This window comes from Sorex araneus, chromosome 2, assembly GCF_027595985.1.
Source record: "Sorex araneus isolate mSorAra2 chromosome 2, mSorAra2.pri, whole genome shotgun sequence".
In the NCBI taxonomy this organism is placed as follows: Eukaryota; Metazoa; Chordata; class Mammalia; order Eulipotyphla; family Soricidae; genus Sorex; species Sorex araneus.
Window position 1 is genome coordinate 69,456,198 of NC_073303.1, and position 22,234 is coordinate 69,478,431.

At 39.8% G+C, this 22,234-nt stretch overlaps 1 protein-coding gene across 1 annotated transcript in view; it reads right to left on the bottom strand.

Moving 5' to 3' along the window:
* Window positions 1–433: 433 nt before the first annotated feature.
* STMN2 (stathmin 2) overlaps window positions 434–22,234 on the bottom strand; it is a 51,564-nt gene continuing 29,763 nt past the window's right edge. Inside the window, exons 3-5 of the mRNA XM_004602375.3 lie at window positions 21,951–22,123; window positions 8,353–8,544; window positions 434–1,791 (exon numbers count right to left, since the gene is read on the bottom strand). Coding sequence (XP_004602432.1) covers window positions 1,732–1,791; window positions 8,353–8,544; window positions 21,951–22,123 — 425 coding nt within the window. The 3' untranslated portion in view covers window positions 434–1,731. The remainder of the gene's footprint in view (window positions 1,792–8,352; window positions 8,545–21,950; window positions 22,124–22,234) is intronic.

Genomic DNA, 22,234 nt, shown 5'->3' on the forward strand with positions numbered 1-22,234 from the left:
TCAGTGGTATGGCAGGAAAATCACATTATTGAAGGCAGGGGAGGGAGTCCCGTGGCCGCATGGGAGAGTGCAAACTTTCCAAGTGTGTTGAAAGGGGTTCTTTTCCTCAGAGTGCTCACTCGGAACCCCTGGTACCTTCTTCAGCCCTGAATACTTTTTAGGGGAACAGATTGAAGGCCCTTCCCGCTGTGTTGGCCTCAGAGGGAGAGAGAAAAGAGGACCGTTGCCTGCTGTTCCCGAAGGGAAGTGAATCAGCAGGGCACTGCTCTCCTTCACACCCTAATTGTTGCCTCTCCCTGAGAGAGAGAGAGAGAGAGAGAGAGAGAGAGAGAGAGAGAGGGAGAGAGAGAGTCTAGTTCAATGGGTGTCCTTCCTCAAATCTGAACTGCAGAGTCAGCTACAGAAAGGGGCGAGAGAACAGACCAAATCTTGATTAGTTCACAGAACTCCAATTCTTTATTAATCACAGCTTGCTCACAATGACATACAGGAAAATAGCACTAATGAAGAGTAAATATGCAGGCAGCAACCTTCAGGAGTTGGGACTTGGGGGAGAAACGACTTCAAAACTGCAATAGGTACTAATGGTGGGTATCTCTTAGTTGGCACGAATGGCCTGCCTAACCCCCCTGAACCGTGTCAGCCCTCACAGATGGAGTAATTTTTATTTTTTTAATAGGCAGGATTGCCTCACACTGGGGAAGAAAGACCAGCTTGAGTGAAAGTCCGCAGTGTTTTTGATTTTGTTTGTGTTTATGTTTAAATGCAACGACCGGCTCACAGTTTCCAAGTGGAAAATATTCAGTAGCATCATGTACTTGTACTATAGGTAAGAGCTTAAAATGAACATTATCAATCATGGCATCCACAAATAAGCCACCTGACACATTAATTCATTCCGTCAAAAGAACTGAAACTAGGGAATTAAGCCCACTTCATGAAAAGCATTTCCACAGCTGCTGGAGCCAGCTGGATTTGGATCTGTGTTCAGCAACTTCAAAGATTCCACTTTTTTTTTTTTTTTTTTTTTGCTTCTACCCAGATTGATCTCAGATCTGTCTTCGCATCCATCCCTCTCTAAAGCCAAAGACATTTGTAGCACGTAATCCACTAGATGTAGAAATAAATGCTGATGGGTGGTTTTTCCTTAGACTAGTTTTTACAGGTTTTAGGCAGTTGATAGATTATGAGCAACAAATGTGGAGGTTCGTGTGGAGTTAGTACCTATGATCTAGGTACGGTCTTGCTCAAGTGAGAGATTACCAAGCCTTCCAGGTCATTAGGCAATGGTGGGTTTCTAGCACCATGGACTGTCTACTGACCGCATTTTTCTGTTGGAATGAAAAAAGGGCAGGGGATGGAGGCAGACACGGGGAGCTTCAAAAAGAACAGACCTAGCAAATTCATTTGAGTGGTAAGACACAACATCAAAAGCCTGTTACAGGACATGTAAGATTATGAAATAACTTGCATAATGCAATACTTGTATTTTTTAACAAAAATGTAAGTATTTACAAAATAAGATCCAAGGTATTTTTTTTTAAACATCAAGCAAAACATTCGTCAAAGAGACCGCATTGATTTTTTTTTATTTTTGATTCTTTTTTTTTCTTTTTATATTGAGTTCTTTTTAAACCATGTCATACATTTCCCAAACTGATATCGCATGATCCATTATAATATAGGCAGGGGGATTTACTAATGTCGGGACGCGCCATACCCTCCACCGCTTCAGCCAGACAGCTCAACCTGGAGTTCCTTGTTTCTGCGCACCTCCGCGGCGTGCCTCTCCTGAAAGATACCAAAGGGACAGAAATGTCACCGGGCCTTGCCATCTGTCCTTTCCCTGTCGTGGGCTTTATTGGAAGTGACCCAGTTTGGTGTCTGCCTTTTGGAACTTTTCTCATTTCACAAGACTAGGAAAACGTGGGAGTTAATAAGTGCTACATTACAGACGATCTGAAAAAACAGTATCTTGAAAAATGATTTTGCAATCAAAACCATGACCAACACGGAATCGATTAGAAGAATTTTGGATATTTTGACAATAGTCCCTACCCAGGGAAAACGGCAAGAAAACATCATGCCATAATTTTTTTGGTATCTGTTTTAAAGGCAGCTTTCCTTTCCCTACTGTTTTAAGAGCTTTGGAGTAAGCATGGGAGGATTAGATAGAGGAGAAATAGGTTATGTCTCCTTTCTTTAATATTTAGTCAAAGCCTTCTGAAACCTAGATCAAAATGACTTTTCCAGGCTTGTCCGTCATCCTTCTTCTATACTTATTTGACACACCAGTTCTATCAAATTGCCTTTTCATGTAATTTTCAACAATTCATCTCCATTTGGCTAGGACTATAAATGTCCTCTTTAAGCATTAAGTTGTCTCTTTCTCCACGATGATTTTCATGAGACTGTGGGTTAAAAATAATCTCATTTTCCATGTGAGCACCTGCACAAACCTATCATTTCACATACAGTCATTCAGTATAGTGTACAGAGGACATTTCTGTTCATTTCTGGTCTATTGTATTAAGTGGATGTGTACATGCAAATTCACCAAGGGCCCAGGCAATATTTCCTTACATTTCTTCCACTTGCAGAGTGCAGAAGAATATTGTACATATAGTACATGATTGGCAGATGACTTTTTTTAGATATAAGAAATTATGCTTTAAACTAGGTTTGGACACTTAATAAAACATTCTAAGGGGATAAACCACTGGAGGAAAGCTGTGAGATGTCTCTATAATATTTTAGTCCTACTGTGAATGACTATAAACAGACTGACTTTAGTGCCATTTGTGCTAAATAAATGTCAAGTTGAAATGAACAGTTTAGAATGCTAACTGCCACTAGCAACTTTTGGTTAGCAACTTTTAGGGTAGTGTTTTAGTAATTAGTAGTGATTTTTTTTTTTTAAAGAATGATTCATGTTGCTATTTCTCTTCTGGAAGTCAGACATTTCTTTGACTCAATGACCTTGATCAGCTTTAGTAAAGTTATCTTTTCTTTGGGGGGGGCAGGGTATAAAACTTAATCACAAACTATTAATTTCAAGGAGTTTCTATTTATAGAGTTTTTTAATGATACTGAACATTTATTAAGTGTTCAATATGACCAGATCTATGTAAAGACAGACTTTGCCTATCTCCTTCCCCTGTTCCTTATAATAATTTTATGGTAGAGGCTATATTACTGCTCAGATGAAACTGAGCTATCGAAATGCCGAGTAACGAGGTAAAATCACTAAGAGAATGGGCGGGGAGTCAAACCTAGACGGTGTAGTTCTATCTACACTCTCAACCACCGCCACAACGTTCTTCTTATTACTGGGAGGAGCAAATAGAAATAGTACAGTTGTTGGGGAATATGTGTGCTTTTAAATGTAGGTTCTGAGGAAAAGGAATATCGATTTTACACTTCCTTCAAAGAGAATTGTGATAAGCAGGAAGTAGACTCTAGAGTGAGCTTAGCAGCAGTTTTACTGAATTGTTTTAAATGAGCTTTTTGTTTATGATCAAAAGTCGTGAAGAGAAAGAAAAGTGGCATATAAAGAAAAATCATATCCTGTTGGAAATGTCACAGGGGAATTATCATGGATGCGGCTTATTTTTCTTTCTAATCGGCAGCAAGTCCTCAGGCAGAGTAAAACAAACACCCAGTTGGTGAAAATTAAATTCTAATAAAAATTGTGGAAAAGGTTAGATCATCAGTAACTAGTTAAAAAAAAAATCCAGAACTTCAAGTCTAAAGATTCACATAAATTCAAATTTACAATTAACAGGAAACATTATATAACAGCTATTAGATTATTTTGGAGAACATTTTACAGTAAGCTCAAAATGGGTTGCAAAGAAATTTATTTGCTATAGACAAGAACACGCAGCTAACTCTGTGAGCCTAGAAATAAAGTGACAAAGGGTGGGGGTGGGGCAGTAGTGGGTGCTCAGGGACTGAACCACACGCTTTGCAAACAGGAGGCCTGGGTTTGATTTTCTTTTTTATTGCAATAAAAATATTTTATTTTTTTACTGCAAGAAAAGATAAACTCAAAGTGAGTTGTGAGAGCCAAAAAAGATAATTTTCATATAGCAAGATGATGGTAGTTCTTTTTTTTTTTTGGTTGTTTTTGCTTTTGGGGTCACACCCAGCGATAATCAGGGGTTCTTCCTGGCTCTGCACTGAGGAGTTACTCCTGGTGGTGCTTGGGGGACCATATGGGATGCTGGGGATTGAACTCAGGTTGGCGGTGTGCAAGGCAAATGCCCTACCCACTGTGCTATCACTCCAGCGCCCAATAGTAGTTCTTGAACAGACAAGACTGCATATACACAAGGCATTGCTCCATCATTGAGCCACACGTCAGCACAGGTAAGTGAGTTTCTATCAGATATGGCAGGAAGGATGTAAAACTTTTTTGGCAGGGTTGGGATGGGGGCCACCCTGTGGTTCCCAGAGTATCAAAATGGGCTCTGTGCTCAGGGATCATTCTTGCTGGTTCTCGGGAATCAAGTTGGCATGCAAAGCAAATTCCAGAACCTTCCTACTGTCTCTCTGCATGTATACCTTCAATACAGTTTGTTTTGCTTATCAACGTGGCATTTGCAGTTGTCAAAACCTGGAGTCTAGAGGTTGTTAAGGTAGTAGAGATGCTTTGAGAAGACTCATTAAACAGTCTTTAATGTCACTTGTTTCATTACTGAACTACTAATATTTATCAGGCACACTGACAGATGGAAGCAGATTTAAATTTATGTTCTCTACAAGTCACTCCTTGCCTCCCATCAACTTTAGGGAAGTACTTATGTCTTCCTTTGTTATGCAAAAATGTATGAAATGTGATTTCTGTCATACATTAAAAACATTCTCTCTAGGAAAATTAAAAAAAAATTTTTTTTGGTCACACCCAGCGATGCTCAGGGGTCACTCCTGGCTCTGCACTCAGGAATTACCCTTGGCCGTGCTCAGGGGACCATATGGGATGCTGGAAATCGAACCCAGGTCGATTACGTGCAAGGCAAATGCCCTACCCGCTGTGCTATCACTCCAGCCCCACTCTAGGAAAATTTATATGAAGAGATTTCTCCATTAGAAGCCCAGAAATAAATATTAGGTATTTTCTTTTTTCTTTCCACTTCTTTTTTTTTAATCTTTCAATGTCCCTTGACCTCCTTAGGTATCAAATACACACCAGGAGTTTGAGCTAAATACTTAGGGTATCAATCCCAACTATGAAATGTTATAAGTTTGTTAGAATGCAAGATGAAGTCAATATGACCAGGAATTTTTTTTATACTAATAACTCTGCCCATACAGTACAAAAGAAGGACCGGGTGTGAGCTATGAGTGCCAGAAAAGGTAATTTTCATATATCAAGTTGACATTAGTTCTTGAAATAAAACTTCTGAATGCTGGAGTCAAGCTTCCCTTGTAATCTTTGGTGATTGACAGTTACTACTATTTCAGTGTAAGAGTTTGGAGTCAAAAAGACATGGGTTCAAATGTAGATCCTGTAATCTATTTAACTTTCTGATTTTGGCCAAATAAATTAGTTTCTCTAAGGACCAGTTTTCTTACATGTAAATTGGGGATAACTATTTTCTTTTATGATAGTTTGGTTTTATGTATATGTAAAATGCCTGGTCTATAGTGAGATTTAAAACATTGGCTTTAAATCTTCTTTTTCCTTTCAACAATTTCACTCAGTAGAAAAAAATAGTTACATAAATAGCATTAGTGAATTTAAATGACCCAAACACAGATTCAGGAAAGGAATCTCAGAATTTTATGGTCTCAATAAAATATATTTATATTATTTTGAGTTACATTGTATGACTTGACTGCAATTGTCACAAAAATAATCCTTGTAGTATTTCCACTTGACATCCTATATTGTTAGAGGGGAAATTATTGAACATTAGTAGATGCCTTTTATTTCCTTAATATTGAACTTCCTTCCTGTTGGAGAGGGTGAAACAGTTGTCAGAATTCTCTTGGGGTGTGTGTGTGTGTGTGTGTGTGTGTGTGTGTGTGTGTGTGTGTAACATTTTTAATTTCTGAATACCACTGCTAGCTGCTTTGGTAGTTGTTACAATATTTTGAGCAGGGCAGGCTTGGAATTGGCTTGTGAGTGTTGTGGCAGAAGAATCAAAGCAAGATGTGGCACAATCTGGATTAAATGGAGAATTCAACATAATTTAGTAGAAAGTCTCTTAAATGACCTGCTGGTTTAATTAACATTCTCCATTGCCTCCATCCAGCCATCTGTAAGCAGTTCCTCTCCAGATTATTTTGTCTGCACTCAATTACAAAACCAAAACTACAAATCAATAGCTAAACAATGAAATTATAAATTGTGAGTATGATAAATATGATTAGTAAAAGACATAGGATCCAACTAATCCTTTTATTTCAAAACATTCCTGGTATCTTAACTGGTAATTAAAAGTACATTTATATATTTCACACTAAAATTACACAGTTGTATTTATTTTATAATAATTATATCAACTTGATTCGGTTTGGCAGATTGTTCAAAGTTAAGTACTATTTCTTGTTGGTCTAAGGCAATTGCTACTACTCAAGTTTTCGATGGGTTAGGAGAATTTTATGCTCAATTCTGTTTAGTGTGGCGTTTAGGATGGGAAGGGCATCGGGGAGTAAAAAAGGGTCTCTTTAATTTATCCTGCATGACAAAGACAGATAGATCTCTCTCCCTTTCCTTCCTATCACCCCTTGCTCTTTAGTATGCTATTCTATTCCAAGAATGAGAACATTTTAAACTTCAATAGAATGACAATCATAATCCACTGGCTATAATTTTGAATCGTAGATATGACTATTTATGTCAATCAGCTGTAGTGACATAAATAGAATAGCCGAATGCAGGTCTTATGGCATAGTCATCCTTCTGTGCTTTCAACGTTTGGTACTTTTCTAGAGAATACATGGAGCATTGAGATGAGGTACCATGGAAATAAAGAAACAAAAAGTACAGTGTAACATCCTTCTTTGAAGCCAGCGAGAACATTTTGCTGCACAAAGGAAAATATAGTTTATGACAGCATGAGGACACATCTTCAAAAAGCCTTTAACTCATTGATTCTCAATTCTCAATTCTGGTTACAGACTAATGCCTACCTATAAAATAATAATGATCCCTGGGTTCGATCACGGACAATTAGGAGTATTTTATTCTAGCGTTTTCTCCAGTAGAGTGTAAACTGCAACCTTTTCTATTTTTGCTTTAAACTTTTAGTTTTATCTAAAGGCTTTGAGCTAATATTGAGCTAACCAAATCTTTGGGAAGTACTCAGTTGTCTTTTTTTTTTAAGTTTTTATATTTTCTTTTTTAATTTATTTTCTTTTATTTTTTTAAATTTTATTGAATCACCGTGAGATAGTTACAAGCTTTCATGTTTGGGTTACAATCACACAATGATCAAACACCCATCCCTCCACCAGTGTACATCCCCTACCACCGATATCCTGGGTATACACCCCCTTTCCCACCCTCCCCCTGCCTCCATGGCAGACAATATTCCCCATACTCTCTCTCTATTTTTGGACATTATGGCTTGCAACACAGACACTGAGAGGTCATCATGTTTGGTCCATTATCTACTTTCGGCATGCATCTCCCATACCGACTGATTCCTCCAGCCATCATTTTCTTAGTGATCCCTTCTCTATTCCATCTGCCTTCTCCCCTCAGCTCATGAAGCAGTCTTCCAGCTATGGGGCAATCCTCCTGGCCCTTGTATCTACTGTCCTTGGGTGTCAGCCTCATGTGATGTTATTCTATACTCCACAAATGGTACTCAGTTGTCTAAACTGAGGAAGAGAGGACCAAAGACTGATGACAGAGGGCAACAAAGACATTTGGTATTGCACAGTATCTCTTGGCTAATGGACAGGCCCAGTGAGGGGCAGCCAACAGGATGGACACTTGGTATATTAGCCTTGATGTGGATTTATTTTTGCTGAGTTCATCAGTACTTTGATATTTACTCTTGGGCCCACATCACATAGTGTTTTATTCTCTTATTTTTGTTGCTCTCTTGTTTATCACTGCATGCCATGTAATATATTTCAAAAGCATGCTCAGTCTCCTAGAATCCATCACCAGTGGAAAATCTGACAAAATTTTACATTTAATTTTGGCTCCCTGTTCCTCTACCATGTGGCAGTCCCTCCTAAGTCATTCTTGCTACACCGGAAGCCTCTGGACACAGAGTTAGCTGTCATCTGTTGCAAGTTTTGACTAAGGTCCCTTGCCTAGAGCATTTTGAGAGTGCCCGCAGCTGGGCCCCAGGGGAATGTAGGCATCTGCTGGTATTCCATCGTGATTACCTTTTCCTGCAGGCGTTCGATAATAGCAGCTAGATTAGCCTCACGGTTTTCCTTAATTTGCTCCATTTTCAGGATCAGCTTTTCCTCCGCCATTTTGCTGAAGTTGTTGTTCTCCTCCAAAGCCTTCTGAAGGACTTCTCGCTCATGCTCCCGCTTCTCTGCCAATTGTTTCAGCACCTGGGCCTCCTGAGACTGGGGAAGAAAAACATCTTAGAATCGGCGAAGCAGACCTCCCGGAAGAAAGGCTCACTGATTTAAGAGAGTTTTCTTTTCCAATCAATAAGTTCTTCCAGCCTGTTGCACTTCACAACGCTATTGTCAGTTGAGGATTCACTGCATAGCTCAAGAGTGTTCTACAAAGGGGGTTGGTTGAAAAAATGTGCTTAGCTGAATTTTCAGCTGGAATTTCTTGGCCGATGAAGCATTTAACCCTCATTAAGAAGCATTTTTTACGCATTTTCTTTAAAAGGAAGTTGCTTTTAAGTAAACCTGGGTGGAACAAGGAATGCTACCATTCATCATTGGATGAATGAATTTATTATATGTCCACTGAAGCCTGAGGAAAACAGGCAAGGAGCAGAGCAAAATGCCTGTCTTTTCGCCTATTGCATTTTTTTTTTCTGATCAACCTTAGTTTGGGTCCGGCAATAAACTTTTTTCTTTATCTACTTATTTATTGCATTTACTTTCCCTTTAGTTTTTGGACCACACCTGGCAGTGCTCTGCACTTACTCCTGGCTTTGTGCTCAAGGGTCACTCCTGGTGGTGCTCAGGGACCCATACATGGCTCCAGAGATTAAACCAGGTAGGCTGCATGCAGTAAGCTTCTTTTTTAAAAAAATTCTTTTATTGATTCACCATGTGGAAAGTTACAAAGCTTTCAGGTTTATGTCTCAGTTATACAATGCTTAAACACCCATCCCTTCACCAGTGCACATATTCCACCACCAAGAATCACGATATACCTCCCCCCTTCCCCCCACCTCCCCAGCCACCACCCTCATGTGTAACTGGTAAATTTCACTTTACTTTCACTTTACTTTGATTACATTCAATATTTCAACAAATAAATTCACTATTATTGATTTGGAGTTTCTCCCCCCTAAAGTCGATCTGCTGAAAAGAAAGCATTTGGTAATTTGTTTTCCATTGCTGAGAATGAAGAGATATGAGGTCAGGAGGCCGCACTAGCAGCAGCATAGTTTTGGATTTCTGTATTTTAGTATTTTAGTAACTAAGTCCAGAGAAATGTCTGCCAGGAATCGCAACATTGTAAGCTTGTACCTCTCAGCTACTTTATATTCCACATATGAGTGCGATCTTTCTATATCTGTCTCTTTCCATGCAGTAAGCTTCTTACTTGCTAATAAAATCACTAAATTCACTTTCCCTTTTTTTTTATTCCATGCCTACCTCTGGCCACCTTTTCTTATGTGATCCTGAACCAACTTTTCTTTGGAAAATTATGAACAATGCAAATGGCATTGTTGATGGCCACAAACCATATTGAAAACTCCTTGCTCTGACTTCCTGTGTTCAGCTGCGTCAACTTTGAAACTGTGCAGTTGGTCAGGAATTGTGAGCAGAAGTGTGAGTCAGCGTTGCTGCTGAACTGTTACAAGAAAAAGAGAGACTAAAGGTGTGTGTGTGTGTGTGTGTGTCTGTGTGTGTGTGTCTGTGTATGTGTGAATTTTTGTCTGAAAAATATTTTCATAGAATTATTATTACTATTTTTGGCCAGAATTCACCCCCTGTGTTCGCTCATATTCTGTGCACTATCGTTCTGTGGCAGCATCTGAAGGCTACATTGCTCTGCAGTGTTTGTGAACTCTAGTGAGTGCATAACAATAATGCAGATACTTGAAATCTTTAGAGCATCTAGGGATAGTCTAGGAATCTATCTTTGTTTTTAAAAAATTTAATCTGGTATTAGAAAAATAATTTTTATTTATTTTTTTTATTGAATCACTGTGAGATACATTTACAAAGCTTTCACGTTTGAGTCATTCAATGATCGAACACCCATTCTTCCACCAGTGTACACTTTCCCATGAGGACATGTACCCATGTCCTCAGTATTCCGCTCCCCCCCATCCCAACCCTTCCCCTGCCTTTATGGCAGACTCTTGCCCTCTCTCTCTCTACTTTGGACATTATGGTTTGCAATACAGATTTGAGAGGCTATCATGTTTGGTCCTTTATCTACTTTCAGCACACATCTCCCATCCCGAACGATCCCTCCAACCATCATTGATTTAGTGATCCCTTCTCTATCCCAGCTGCCTTCTCCCCCAGCTCATGAAGCAGGCTTCCAACCATGGAGCAATCTTCCTGGCCCTTATCTCTACTGTCCTTGGGTGCTAGTCTCATATTATGTTATTTTATTAGGAATCTATCTTTTGATAAACATCTCTAGTGACTCCAATTCAGGCAGTTCACTAAGAATCTTTTAAAAAATAGGTAAGCATGATCTTTGGTCTAAGGCCTATGTTTTGCTAGCTTCTTTTTCTATGCATCTTTTCTTCTACAATAGTCAACTAAGATAGGTCATCTAATAATGAGCTGTTTTGAATAATAATTATGTACTCATGGTTCCTGGATGATTCCTGGGGATTGGTTGATGTTCATGGGAGCGATTGCAAAATGTGAACACCTAAACAATGATGGCTAGAACAGCTGTTCTTGGCTTTATAAAGATGAGTACCATCAAAAGCTCCACTAATTAATCATTTTAGTTGATGGTAGTGGTCCTAGAGCCACACTGAGGCAATATATATAATATAATATATTATATATAATATGTTAATAATTATATATTATTAATATATAATCAATACATTAATGGTTATGTATTAATTATACCTGACAAAAGAAGAAACTTCCCTTCAGGTAAAATTCTACAGTAATGCTAAAGTCAGACAGGGTTTGGAGTCTTGGGTAATTTGCGCATTCTGAAATTTATCAGAAACAGGTCTAGTGACTCCATGGAGCTGAAACAGAATTCGGAGAACCAACCTCTTGTATTGTTTTAGTTCCATAATTGTTTTATTGCTACCTTTAGTCGACTCATCACAACTTGCTTTGTTAGACCTCGTTAAAATATGAAAAAAGACAAAATAACCCAGCAGATGTGGTCCCTGACAGCAGAATCAGGAGTCAGTCCTGAACACTGCTGGGTGTGTTCAATAAAGAACAATAAAAAATAAAAAAGGGGGGAAAAAAAGAAAAAAGGCTAAGTGAAAGTTAATTCCTCAAATATCTATCTATAGCAGTATTTTGAGCTTTTCCTCAAAATAACACACACCACAGGCAGAGCCATGAAACTTCTGCTCATTTTGCTGATAGATCCCCTCTCTCCCCCCTCACAGGAATGTAGGAGGCACCCCTGGATTTTAACATTTGTTTTGATTAGCCTTTTCAAAGGACTGGAGCGATAGCACAGCTGATAGGGCATTTCCCTTGCAGGAGGCCGACTCAGGTTCGATTCCTCCGTCCCTCTTGGAGAGCCCGGCAAGCTACCAAGAGTATCCCACCCGCACAGCAGAGCCTGGCAAGCTACTTGTGGCGTATGCTTTCGATATGCCAAAAACAGTAACAACAAGTCTCACAATGGAGACGTTACTAGTGCCTGCTCGAGCAAATCGATGAACAGGACAACAGTGCTATAGCACAGTGCTACAGCCTTTCCAAAGCAGTTCCTGTGGCTCAGTGAAAAGAACGCCAGTCTGGCATTCCCAACTCCTGAGGCTGATCCCGCTCTGTTGAGTGCAAGCCAGCTCCCTGGGGCACGTGCCTGCCCTCAAGGCGCCGGCAGCCCACAGTTTCCAGGGAGAGTGGTCAAGAGGCAAATGAGAATTCTACATGTTCAGAAGCACAAATTACCATTGACACTTGGTTGTTATATGTTCAGAAGCACAAATTACCATTGACACTTGGTTGTGGTGTTTTTTTTTGGGGGGGGTCACACTCAGCAATGCTCAGGGGTTACTCCTGGTTTATGCACTCAGAAATTACTCCTGACGGTGCTCAGGGGACCATATGGGATGCTGGGAATCGAACCCGGGTCAGTTGGGTGCATGGCAAACGCTGTACCCACTGTGCTATCGCTCCAGGCCCGGTTGTGTTTTAACTTAACTGTTTATACGTGCAATTTTAATTTTTGTTCGTGGAAAGGATGAGCAGGAGCTAGCAGAGAAAGGGCTTGAGAAGAGACGGCTTTGGAAGGAGAAGCATTGTATAGCGGCACAGGCCTTTTTGGATGTCTGGCCTGTGGGGGACACATGTGGCTGTGCAAACACACTGCCCCACAGATGCCATTGTCAGTAATGGAGAGGCCGCCTGCTGGACTGGAGTCAGCCCTTGGCTGGGTTTAAAATGCTTCAATTAACAACGCTGCTACTTTTGTCGCCATTGAGCCAAGTGGGATCACCCATCATAGGTGTCAAGGGCATTGCTTTAGCACAATTAATGGGGTGAAACAGAAACAGAAGGCAGTCCAGGGCCCTTTCAGATGCAGCCATTGCTAAATGGCAAAGATTTGCCAGAGTTGCGCAAACCAGGCTTCAGGCTTTCTCTTGCGTGGGATCTTTTAGCGCACGCCACCATGTCACACTCACCACTACTACAACGAATGCATTTTGGAACCACCTTGTTCAGTGTGTTTCAAATATGTAACGTTCAAGTCCAAAGGGGGAAAACACAGGATGGGGAGTTAGTACTGGAAAGTTTCGCTTCCTTCTGGCTCTACGCCTAAGTACTTAATTCTTAAATGCTTCCATAAAGCAAGTAGCCACAGTGCTACTGACTCGTCCTGAGGTCTCTCTGCAGCTCTTTTCCTGCAGAAACGTCGGAATTCGTCTCTCACAATCTAGCATCTGGATATTGCGGTCTATGATGACTCTACTATTGTTCCTGGGGAGAAATTGATTGATTGATTGATTGATTGTGTGTGTGTGTGTGTGTGTGTGTGTGTGTGTGTGTGTGTAGCTGTTAAACAGAACTCAGGGGGTGGGGCTACTCATAAGATATAGACAACCCATTCTGTCTGATCAGTGCTTGGGCTTGAGGAGGTCCCTGGGGCCTCACAGCCACCCGGAGCAACGCTCTGGGACTATGTGGAGACTTCTAGTCTGAAGCTTGTTTTTCTTATGAAGATAGTTAGTGTCATTGTTATCACCTCAAGGAAAAAAACATTTGATTTCAATTTTTTTTTGTCAATGAACAGATAAGTATTTCATAAAACACTAAAACATGACATGCAACGAGCGTGAGGGTGTAGGATAAAAACTTGTGAAATACAGAAAGCAGAAAGGTCTTTCTCCACTTGGAGAGACGCTCTCACTATATGAGCGAATCAGTATTCTCACCTTGCTCTATGCCGGGGCAGATTAGCAGAATAAATCTTGATAGGGAGGAGGGATTTGCTAAAAGCTAATTGCTTGAGGGGAAAGAATCTGACCGTAGAGGAACATTCTGAATTACATGAACCCAATATTAAGTGCTTCTGAAATACTGAGATGAGAAATTAAGTCATTATAATGATCCGCTCGTAGAAAGGAAATATCTTGGCAAGATATCTATAAGATTTAGATCCAACATTACATTTTGGGGAGACTAAGGAATTCTCCTTTTTTGTTTTTATAATAATAATGAAGACTCATTACTGGTGAACACCTTTTCCAGGCATAAAGCTCACGACAGTGAACTCTCTGAAATGATTACATGAGAAATACATGAAGGGAAAAAAATAATGAGAGAAGAAGAAGAGTTATCGTACATTTAGGAACACTTTAACATTTTCTAAAGTGGTTCATTACCATTTCTTATATTACTGAGTAAGAGAGTTTAATTATAGTGAAAATGAAATGGAAGATAAATTTAAGTGGTGTATAAAACTTAGTGTACTTTATGTACACATAAGAGACAAGACTGTATTTTATTTAGTGTCAACTTCTTATTTATTTCAGAAGTAGAGACATTTCTACTCTTTTATCTTCTTGTCCCTTTTCCTCATCTAGCTATATTACTTGCTACCTACACCTATGGATCACACACCAGATGTTCTAGTACCTAAATGTCCTTACATTAGTAGTTTCCATCATGAGTTTCCAATCATTGACTTAACTCCTAATAAAAAAAATCACTATGTTCCCAGCTATGTCTAATGCTTTGTTAAAATATGACAGTTGATATCGAATTTATCAATGGTTGGAAGTTATTGTTAAATGTGTGTGTAGGGTAGAAGGTAGTTCAGATAGAGAAGGGTCCACTATGACAAGAATAATTGGAGATGATCATTTTGGATAAGAACTGAGTGTTGAAAGTAGGTAAAAGGATACACATGATAATCTTTCAGCATCTACATTGCAAACTATAATGCCCAGAAGGAGAAGGAGGGAGGGAGGGAGGGAAGAAGAAAGGAGAGAAAGGGAGAGGGAAGAGAGAGAGAGAGAGAGAGAGAGAGAGAGAGAGAGAGAGAGAAAGAGAAAGAGAGAGAGGGGGGTGCGTGTCATAGAGCATAGAGGTAGATTGGGGGAGAGAGGTTAGGGGTGGGGCGGAAGGAAACTGGGGACATTGGTACTAGGAAATGTACACTGGCGGATGGGTATGGAACATTTTATGACTTATACCCAATCAGGAACAGCTTTGTAATGTACTATCTCATGGTGATTCAATGAAAAAAAGAAAAAAATGTGACAATTGAATAAACGATAAAACGGGTGCCATATTCAAGTATTCACTTGGTGTTAAAGCGTCACAAGTGAATAAGAAATTTAAAGTGATGAAAATGAAAACAACCTTTGAATGAATCCTTTGCTATAGCTGATTACTTGTTTACTGCAGTTAACTCCTAGAAACATAGTCCCTGCTGTGCTCTTTATACATGTATGGATTCTGGGGACCATGTGTCACATTCTCTAAGGAGTAGAATGCTTTCCAAATGCTAACTTAAATGTTAAATTAATATCTAACGTTAAATTAACTCGTGGTAAATTCATGAGCCAATATTAAATGCACATAATTAATATATTTATTATAACTCAGCACTTCAGTCATAATCTACTACTGTATAAGCCATACTCCCCTTTCAGGAATGGGTAAAAAACCAGAATAAATGACTTTCCCAAGGTCATAGAGCAGTAAGCGGTAGAGTCAGGTTTTGTTCATAGAAGTTGTTTTGACCATATCTTAGTATTATGCTTTTAAAAATGCTCTTAGTCTCTGTGCTTTGCTTTGGATGATGATAGAATTCATTTTTCATACTGAACTAAAGACACTGCAAGGAGAAATCTAAACAGCATGAATAAGCTGGGATTGTCCTTGGTCAACTCAGATGTGTGGTTGGTTCCGCTATGCTGTTTCTCGCTAAGGAAATGTGGAATGAAAGAATAAACGGGTGGATAACTAAGGTGCTCACAGTAGTTCACTCAAGTGGGTCCAGGTGCATTATGGAAATTTTGATTTCAAAATAAGACCTTGAGCTAGTCTCATGAAACAAAATAGTTTTGTGAGGGTAACAATGGACCCCCTAGAAAATCAAAGAAGGGGGAAAAAGGTAGGAAAGGCTCACTACCTTTCATAACAGACTTTTACCATTTAGTCAATGGACATTCATTCTGATTTAAGGAGCCTGAGGGAGGATTGTCTAATGTCACCAGATGGACAGTTGCTGCAATCACCAACAGATGGAGGAAGGGATTGGGGAAAGTGCCAACACATTAACAAATAGTGAGTTGAGGCCCACAGGGAGATGCCTCCATAGCAGCTTTGCGGCCATTAAATTCAGAGGCCCCCAAACACAGCTCTGATCACTGGGTCCAGACGTAGCCCCCAGACTCCCGCAAAGGCACTTTCAAAGCTGTATAGGGAAAAGAATCCCCTGTTTTTTTTTAGGAAAAATCTTTAAAAAGCCCTATAAAAATGGTATTTTACATCTATATATTTTAAGTTAGAACTGAGTTGTGTCAACAGAGAAATGCTTGTTATTTTATGATTATTGGAACTCTTAATTGGTTTTTACAAATTACCATTCTCTTAGTTTAGAACACTTTCATGCCTTTTCCATTTAACTAATGCTATTTTTCTTTTTTATTTTTGCAGTCACTAAGCTTTTTTTAAAAAACAGATATTTCTCTGAAAAGATTGCACTTCACACAAAGTTGAAAAACTGTTATTTTCTTCAGTGACCTTCTGTTTCATTTCAAGTCCAAGTCCTTAAAATGCCATCTTCTCATCTCCATTCCTACCAGCTTTACCTTGCTCTCTCTGCTTTATTTACGCCAGCTTCTGTTATTTCTCAGTCCTAAAATAATTCCTACCCCAGGGCCTTTGCACTTTTTCATTTAAAATATTCAATCTCCTACCCCCACAAAAAAACCCATATCATTCACTCCTCACTTTCATGTCTTCCTGCCCACAAATATTCTCTCACTAATTTCATACTTCTTTTCATTTGTTGTCACATTTATGATACCCATTCTGACCACATTAGATAAATAACATCTTTCATCCTAATGTTAGTGGTTTTCTTTGTCTGTTTTTACTTAATATAATATTATGCATAAATGTAGCTAGTTACTAATTAATAGGAGTGGCCCTAAAGCCTAGAACACTTTAAATTTAACACTTAGTTAACTAAGTCATTCCCCCCCACCCCCAGCAGACTAGAAATTCTTTGGGTTGTGGAATTTATTTAGTGCTAATGTAGAAGCTTTCATTTGGAAACTAAATAGATACATTTTAATTTTATTATTAAAGGAGAAGATAAACTATTAGATTATTTTGTATCTTTTTTTTCTTTATGGGTCACACCCGGCAATGAACAGGGGTTACTCCTGGCTCTGCACTCAGGAATTACTCCTGGTGGTGCCCAGGGGACCATATGGGATGCTGGGAATTGAACCCAGGTCGGTCACGTGCAAGGCAAACACCCTACCCGCTGTGCTATCACTCCAGCTCCTCATTGTGTATTCTAACATGACTTAAAGTTATTTATGTATTATTAATAAAAATGCTTTTTTATTATCACAAATTCACTTAAAATATTTGCAGTGCTTGCTCTGTCCAGGTCCTCTTTTTTGAAAATGTTTTTTTGGCTCATACTCAGCAGTGCTCAAATCTTACTCCTGGCTCTGCCTACAAGGCACTCCTGATGGGTTCAGGGGATCATATGGGGTGCCAGGAATTGAACCAAGGTCAGTTGTGTGCAAGGAGAATGCCCTATCCATCGCACTCTCTGTCCAGCCCCGGACAGGCACTACTAAACGAAAGACACAATGTCTATGCAACTGCTGGGTTATAATAGGATTAAATACAACGCCAGGAGCCGGACAGACAGTTCAGGAGGGACGCCACTTGCTTTGTGCAGCTGTGACCTGGTGACGCTGGTTCAAATCTCAGTAGCACACACGGAACCGAGCACGCACTGAGCTCGGCCCCCAAACAACAAACCCACGTGAAAACAAACATACCCTGAAGATTGACCAAAGTGCCAGAAGAGAAAAGTACACCAGAGCTCGGTGAAAGAGAGTTACAGATGAGAACGGAGCTCAGGAGACCCTTCCGCAGTGTGGCACTATTGCCCGAGCTTATCCTGCAGCCAGGGAAGAAAGTGTGGGGTTTATACGGCCCGAAATTCACCTGGGTTGGTTCTAGTAATGACTGAAATCACAGGGAATTCCTTTAAAATTTTATTCTTTTAAAAAATATTAATGTCATTCTTTCAGAAGGTGGGAAAAAGGTAAAGTTAAAATCTAAATGATCTTAATATGAGACTGACACCCAAGGACTGTGGAGACAAGGGCCAGGAATATTACTCCATGGTTGGCAGCCTGCCTCATGAGCTGGGGGAGAAGACAGCTGGGATAGAGAAGGGATCACTAAGTCACTGATGGTTGGAGGGATAGTTCCAGATGGGAGGTGTGTGCTGAAAGTAGATAATGGACCAAACATGATGGCCTCTCAGTATCTGTGTGGCAAACCGTAATGCCCAAAAGGAGAGAGAGAGAGAGTAAGAAGGAAATTGTCATAGAGGAAGGGGGAGGACTAGGATGGGGGGGGGATACTGAGGACATTGGTGATGGAGAATGTGCACTGGTGGAGGGATGGGTGTTCGATCACTGTATGACTGAAACTTAATCATGAAAACTTTGCAACTATCTCATGGTGATTCAATAAAAATTAAAAAAAAATCTAAATGATCTGGAAAGTACCTATCTGTAAAGTCTTCTGGCGTGATAGCCTTATCTGTGTTATCTAGTCAAGATCTACTAGTGGTTATAATAACACTAAACATTCACAGCTAGGAATTGTAGCCAGGGGCTTGAGAAATACTACAGCAGGTAGAGTGATTGACATGAGGCAGCCTCCTGGGTTCAACCCCATACAGGGACCCAAACCCACCAGGAGTGACCTTTGAGCACAGAGTCAGGAGTAAGTGCTGAGCACAGCTGGACGTGGCCCCCAAACAAGCAAACAAAAAACCCAAGCAGAAGGAAAACATAATTGTGTGGCTTTTAAAACAGAATTGTGTGGCTCTTTGCACTGTTCTTATTTAAGATCCACTTCTCCCTCTTCTGGTAAAGTGATGGAACTACACTTCCGCACTGCCCCTGCAGACTCCAGCTGTTGCGGTGTCCAGCCACTTCAAAGAAGACCTTTTAGTCCACACTCTTTTTTTTTTTTTTCCTTTTCTTTTTGGGTCACAACCGGCGATGCACAGGGATTACTCCTGGCTCTGCACTCAGGAATTACTCCTGGCGGTGCTGGGGAGACCACATGGGATGTGGGGATTGAACCCAGGTCGGCTGTGTGCTAGATAATTGCCGTACCCGCTTTGCTATCGCTCCAGCCCCAAGTCCACACTCTTTTTTGTCATAACTTGTTGCTTTGGATTTTGGTTTGATGCGTGTTCTTGGTAAGGTAATTACTGAGAAAATATGCATGTAGTACATATTTTTAAAAGAACACGACCAGTTCTTAAAATGACCTCTATGTCAGTACAATCTGAGAGAATAAAATCAAATCATGACTTTTAAAAGTTGGCACTTTTTGTTACGGATTGCATTTCCTTCTAATTAAAACCCTACTGCCAGACATAATCTATATAATGGCTTTTGTCTTGAACATTTTAATAAGTAATACCAGGAATGTGAAGGAATGGTTATTTTAAAGGGAACTAAAGAATATTTTTCTTGGTTATCAATGCAGAATTGTTACTTATGCAAATATCTTTTATCTGCGTGGCTAATTTCGAGTTTAATTTAATGGTGTAGATGTTTAAATACTGGTGTATGTTATTGTCAGAGTACAAGACATTATTTATTTATTTATTTATTTATTGCTTTTTGGATCAAACCTGGCGATGCACAGTGGTTACTCCTGGCTCTGCACTCAAGAATTACTCCGGGCGGTGCTCGGGGGACCATATGGGATGCTGGGATTCGAACCTGGGTTGACCACATGCAAGGCAGATGTCCTACCCGCTATGCTATTGTTCCAGCCCCACAAGACATTACTTACCAGAATTAATCATTAGTTTTATGAGATTCATAAGAATTAGGTTTATAAAGTCACGGAGCTTTTTAAGATTGTTCAGTAAATTCCATTCATCTCTGCACTTCTTTTTCTGTTCATAATTTCCTTTGAGTTATATACATTTCTGGGAGCACTGGCAACATCCTGAAGCTTTATGGTGAATTTTCCTTTCCAAGCCTCAATTTCAGCGCTATCACTGATTTCTCTTCTAATCAAGCCTCAGCATCTATGTGTCAACCCAGGACCTATTTCCATGACCTATCAGTTGCCAATTTTTTTTAAAAAAATATTTATTTTATTGAATCACCATGTGGAAAGTTACAAAGTTCTCAGGCTTATGTCTCAGTTATACAATGCTCGAATACCCGTCCCTTCACCAGTGCACATATTCCACCACCAAAAACCCCAGTATACCTCCTACCCCCGCCTGCGTAGCTGATAAATTTCACTTCATCTTTTCTTTACCTTGATTACATTCCATATTTCAACACTAAACTCACTATTGTTGTTGGAGTTTCCCCCCACAAAAAAACAGCCCTACTGACATTTGATAATTAGTTTTCCACAGCTGAGAATGAAGAGATATGAAGTCGCGTGGTTGCGATAGCGACAGTTGCCAATTTTTGGGTGAGAACTTGAACTGCTTTCAATCAACATGCTTTCTACTATTTTAGTTATCTGTGTCTGAGGACTTTCAATATTTGATTCTTGTTATTTGCTACTTTGTGTGTATGTTTATATAGAGGGGATTACTGTATGTATCCTATATCATATATGTATCTACATGCTTACATACACTGAGTTTCTACATTCCTGTTAAAAAGTACTATCTTCAGAAGGGATTATAATTCATCCTCTTTGTAACTATTCAACATAGAAGTATTAAAGTGCTGCCTAACATTTTATAGATGCTATCTTAACAAATTAAAGGTTATTATAGTATGATAAGCAAATTTTATATACAACTTATTAGATTGCACACAAGTATGTTCTTAATATGACAGAATTTTCAAATATTTCATGATGAAGTATGTGGGAAGCCTCTGTAGGAGCAAATAACTAAAAATAGCTTTGCATGGGTTGGTAAGAGCACAGTGATGGGTCAGACTCCACAGTAACAGAACTGGTCCAGATCTAGTCTCATTTCTGTCCCAGTGCATAGTCTTTAGGATTTATGACTGTTTTCCAGCTTTAATACGCTAAGATTTTTCATAATCATCTGGTTTTGAACAATTAAGAATTTGACAAAAATGATATCATTTTTGAAATAGGGGGATCAATTTTTAATATATGAGATCATTTTTGATACAGCGGGTTAACAGGCAGGATTAATAAAAAAAGGGGGGGAATAAAGCCATCAAGGCAAAGGGGAGATAGTAGCAAGGGTTCAGGCACTTGCCTTGCGTTCAGCTAACCCCACTTGGATCAGTGACACCACAAGTTCCCCTGATTCCTAAGCACAGACTTGGAGTTACGGAGTTTCACTTGGCACCTCCCCTCCCCACTGGCAAAGGTGTAGGAAGATGTTCAGATCTTGGAGATCGTCCAGGGTTTGGATGGCCCAACATCAAAGGTAGGCTGGGAGACAGGCAGCTCCCACCGGGGACAGGATAAGACGTGAGAGATAGACATCTCATTCCTGTTCCCCAAGAATTGTTATCCAAGAAAACATACTTATTTGCAGTGTTTATGCATGATGGATTAGAATGAGAAGAATTTCACAATAAAAGTTGTAGGTCGGGATGCTCTAAGGCATTGAAGTTCTCTTGGCGTGTGAGGTCTCTGGTTTTAGCTAACCCCCAAAGCAGCAGTTTTACTTTTATTAACCTGGTTCTACGGGTATTGAAAACGTACATGTGATACATTCACGGGCAACTGTACAGAAACCTGCTGGGTCAGAAGCAGAGGGAGGGAGGGAGGGAGGGAGGGAGGGAGGGAAAAAGGGAGGCGGGGGAGAAAAAGAGGGAAGAATGGGAGGCTGACTGAAAGAATGGGAGGAGAGGGAAGGAAGGAGGAGGGAAAAGAGAGGGGGAAGAGGCCACTGAGAGCCTGTGGGAAGTTACCTTTCTTCTTTCCTCTGCAGCCTCCAGTTTTTTCTGGATCTCCTCCAGGGACAGATCTTTCTTCTTTGGAGAAGCTAAAGTTCGTGGAGCTTCAGAGATGGGAGATGGTGGCTTTAAGATCAGCTCAAAAGCCTGGCCAGAGGCACGTTTGTTGATCTGCTTTACTTCCATATCTGAAAAATAAAGGTTTTGAGAATGTTAGACATATTCATAAAGTTTGAGCTCATTTAAACATTCGAGTTCTAGCAAATGTCATTCTGGCAAATATGAATTAAATAATGTAT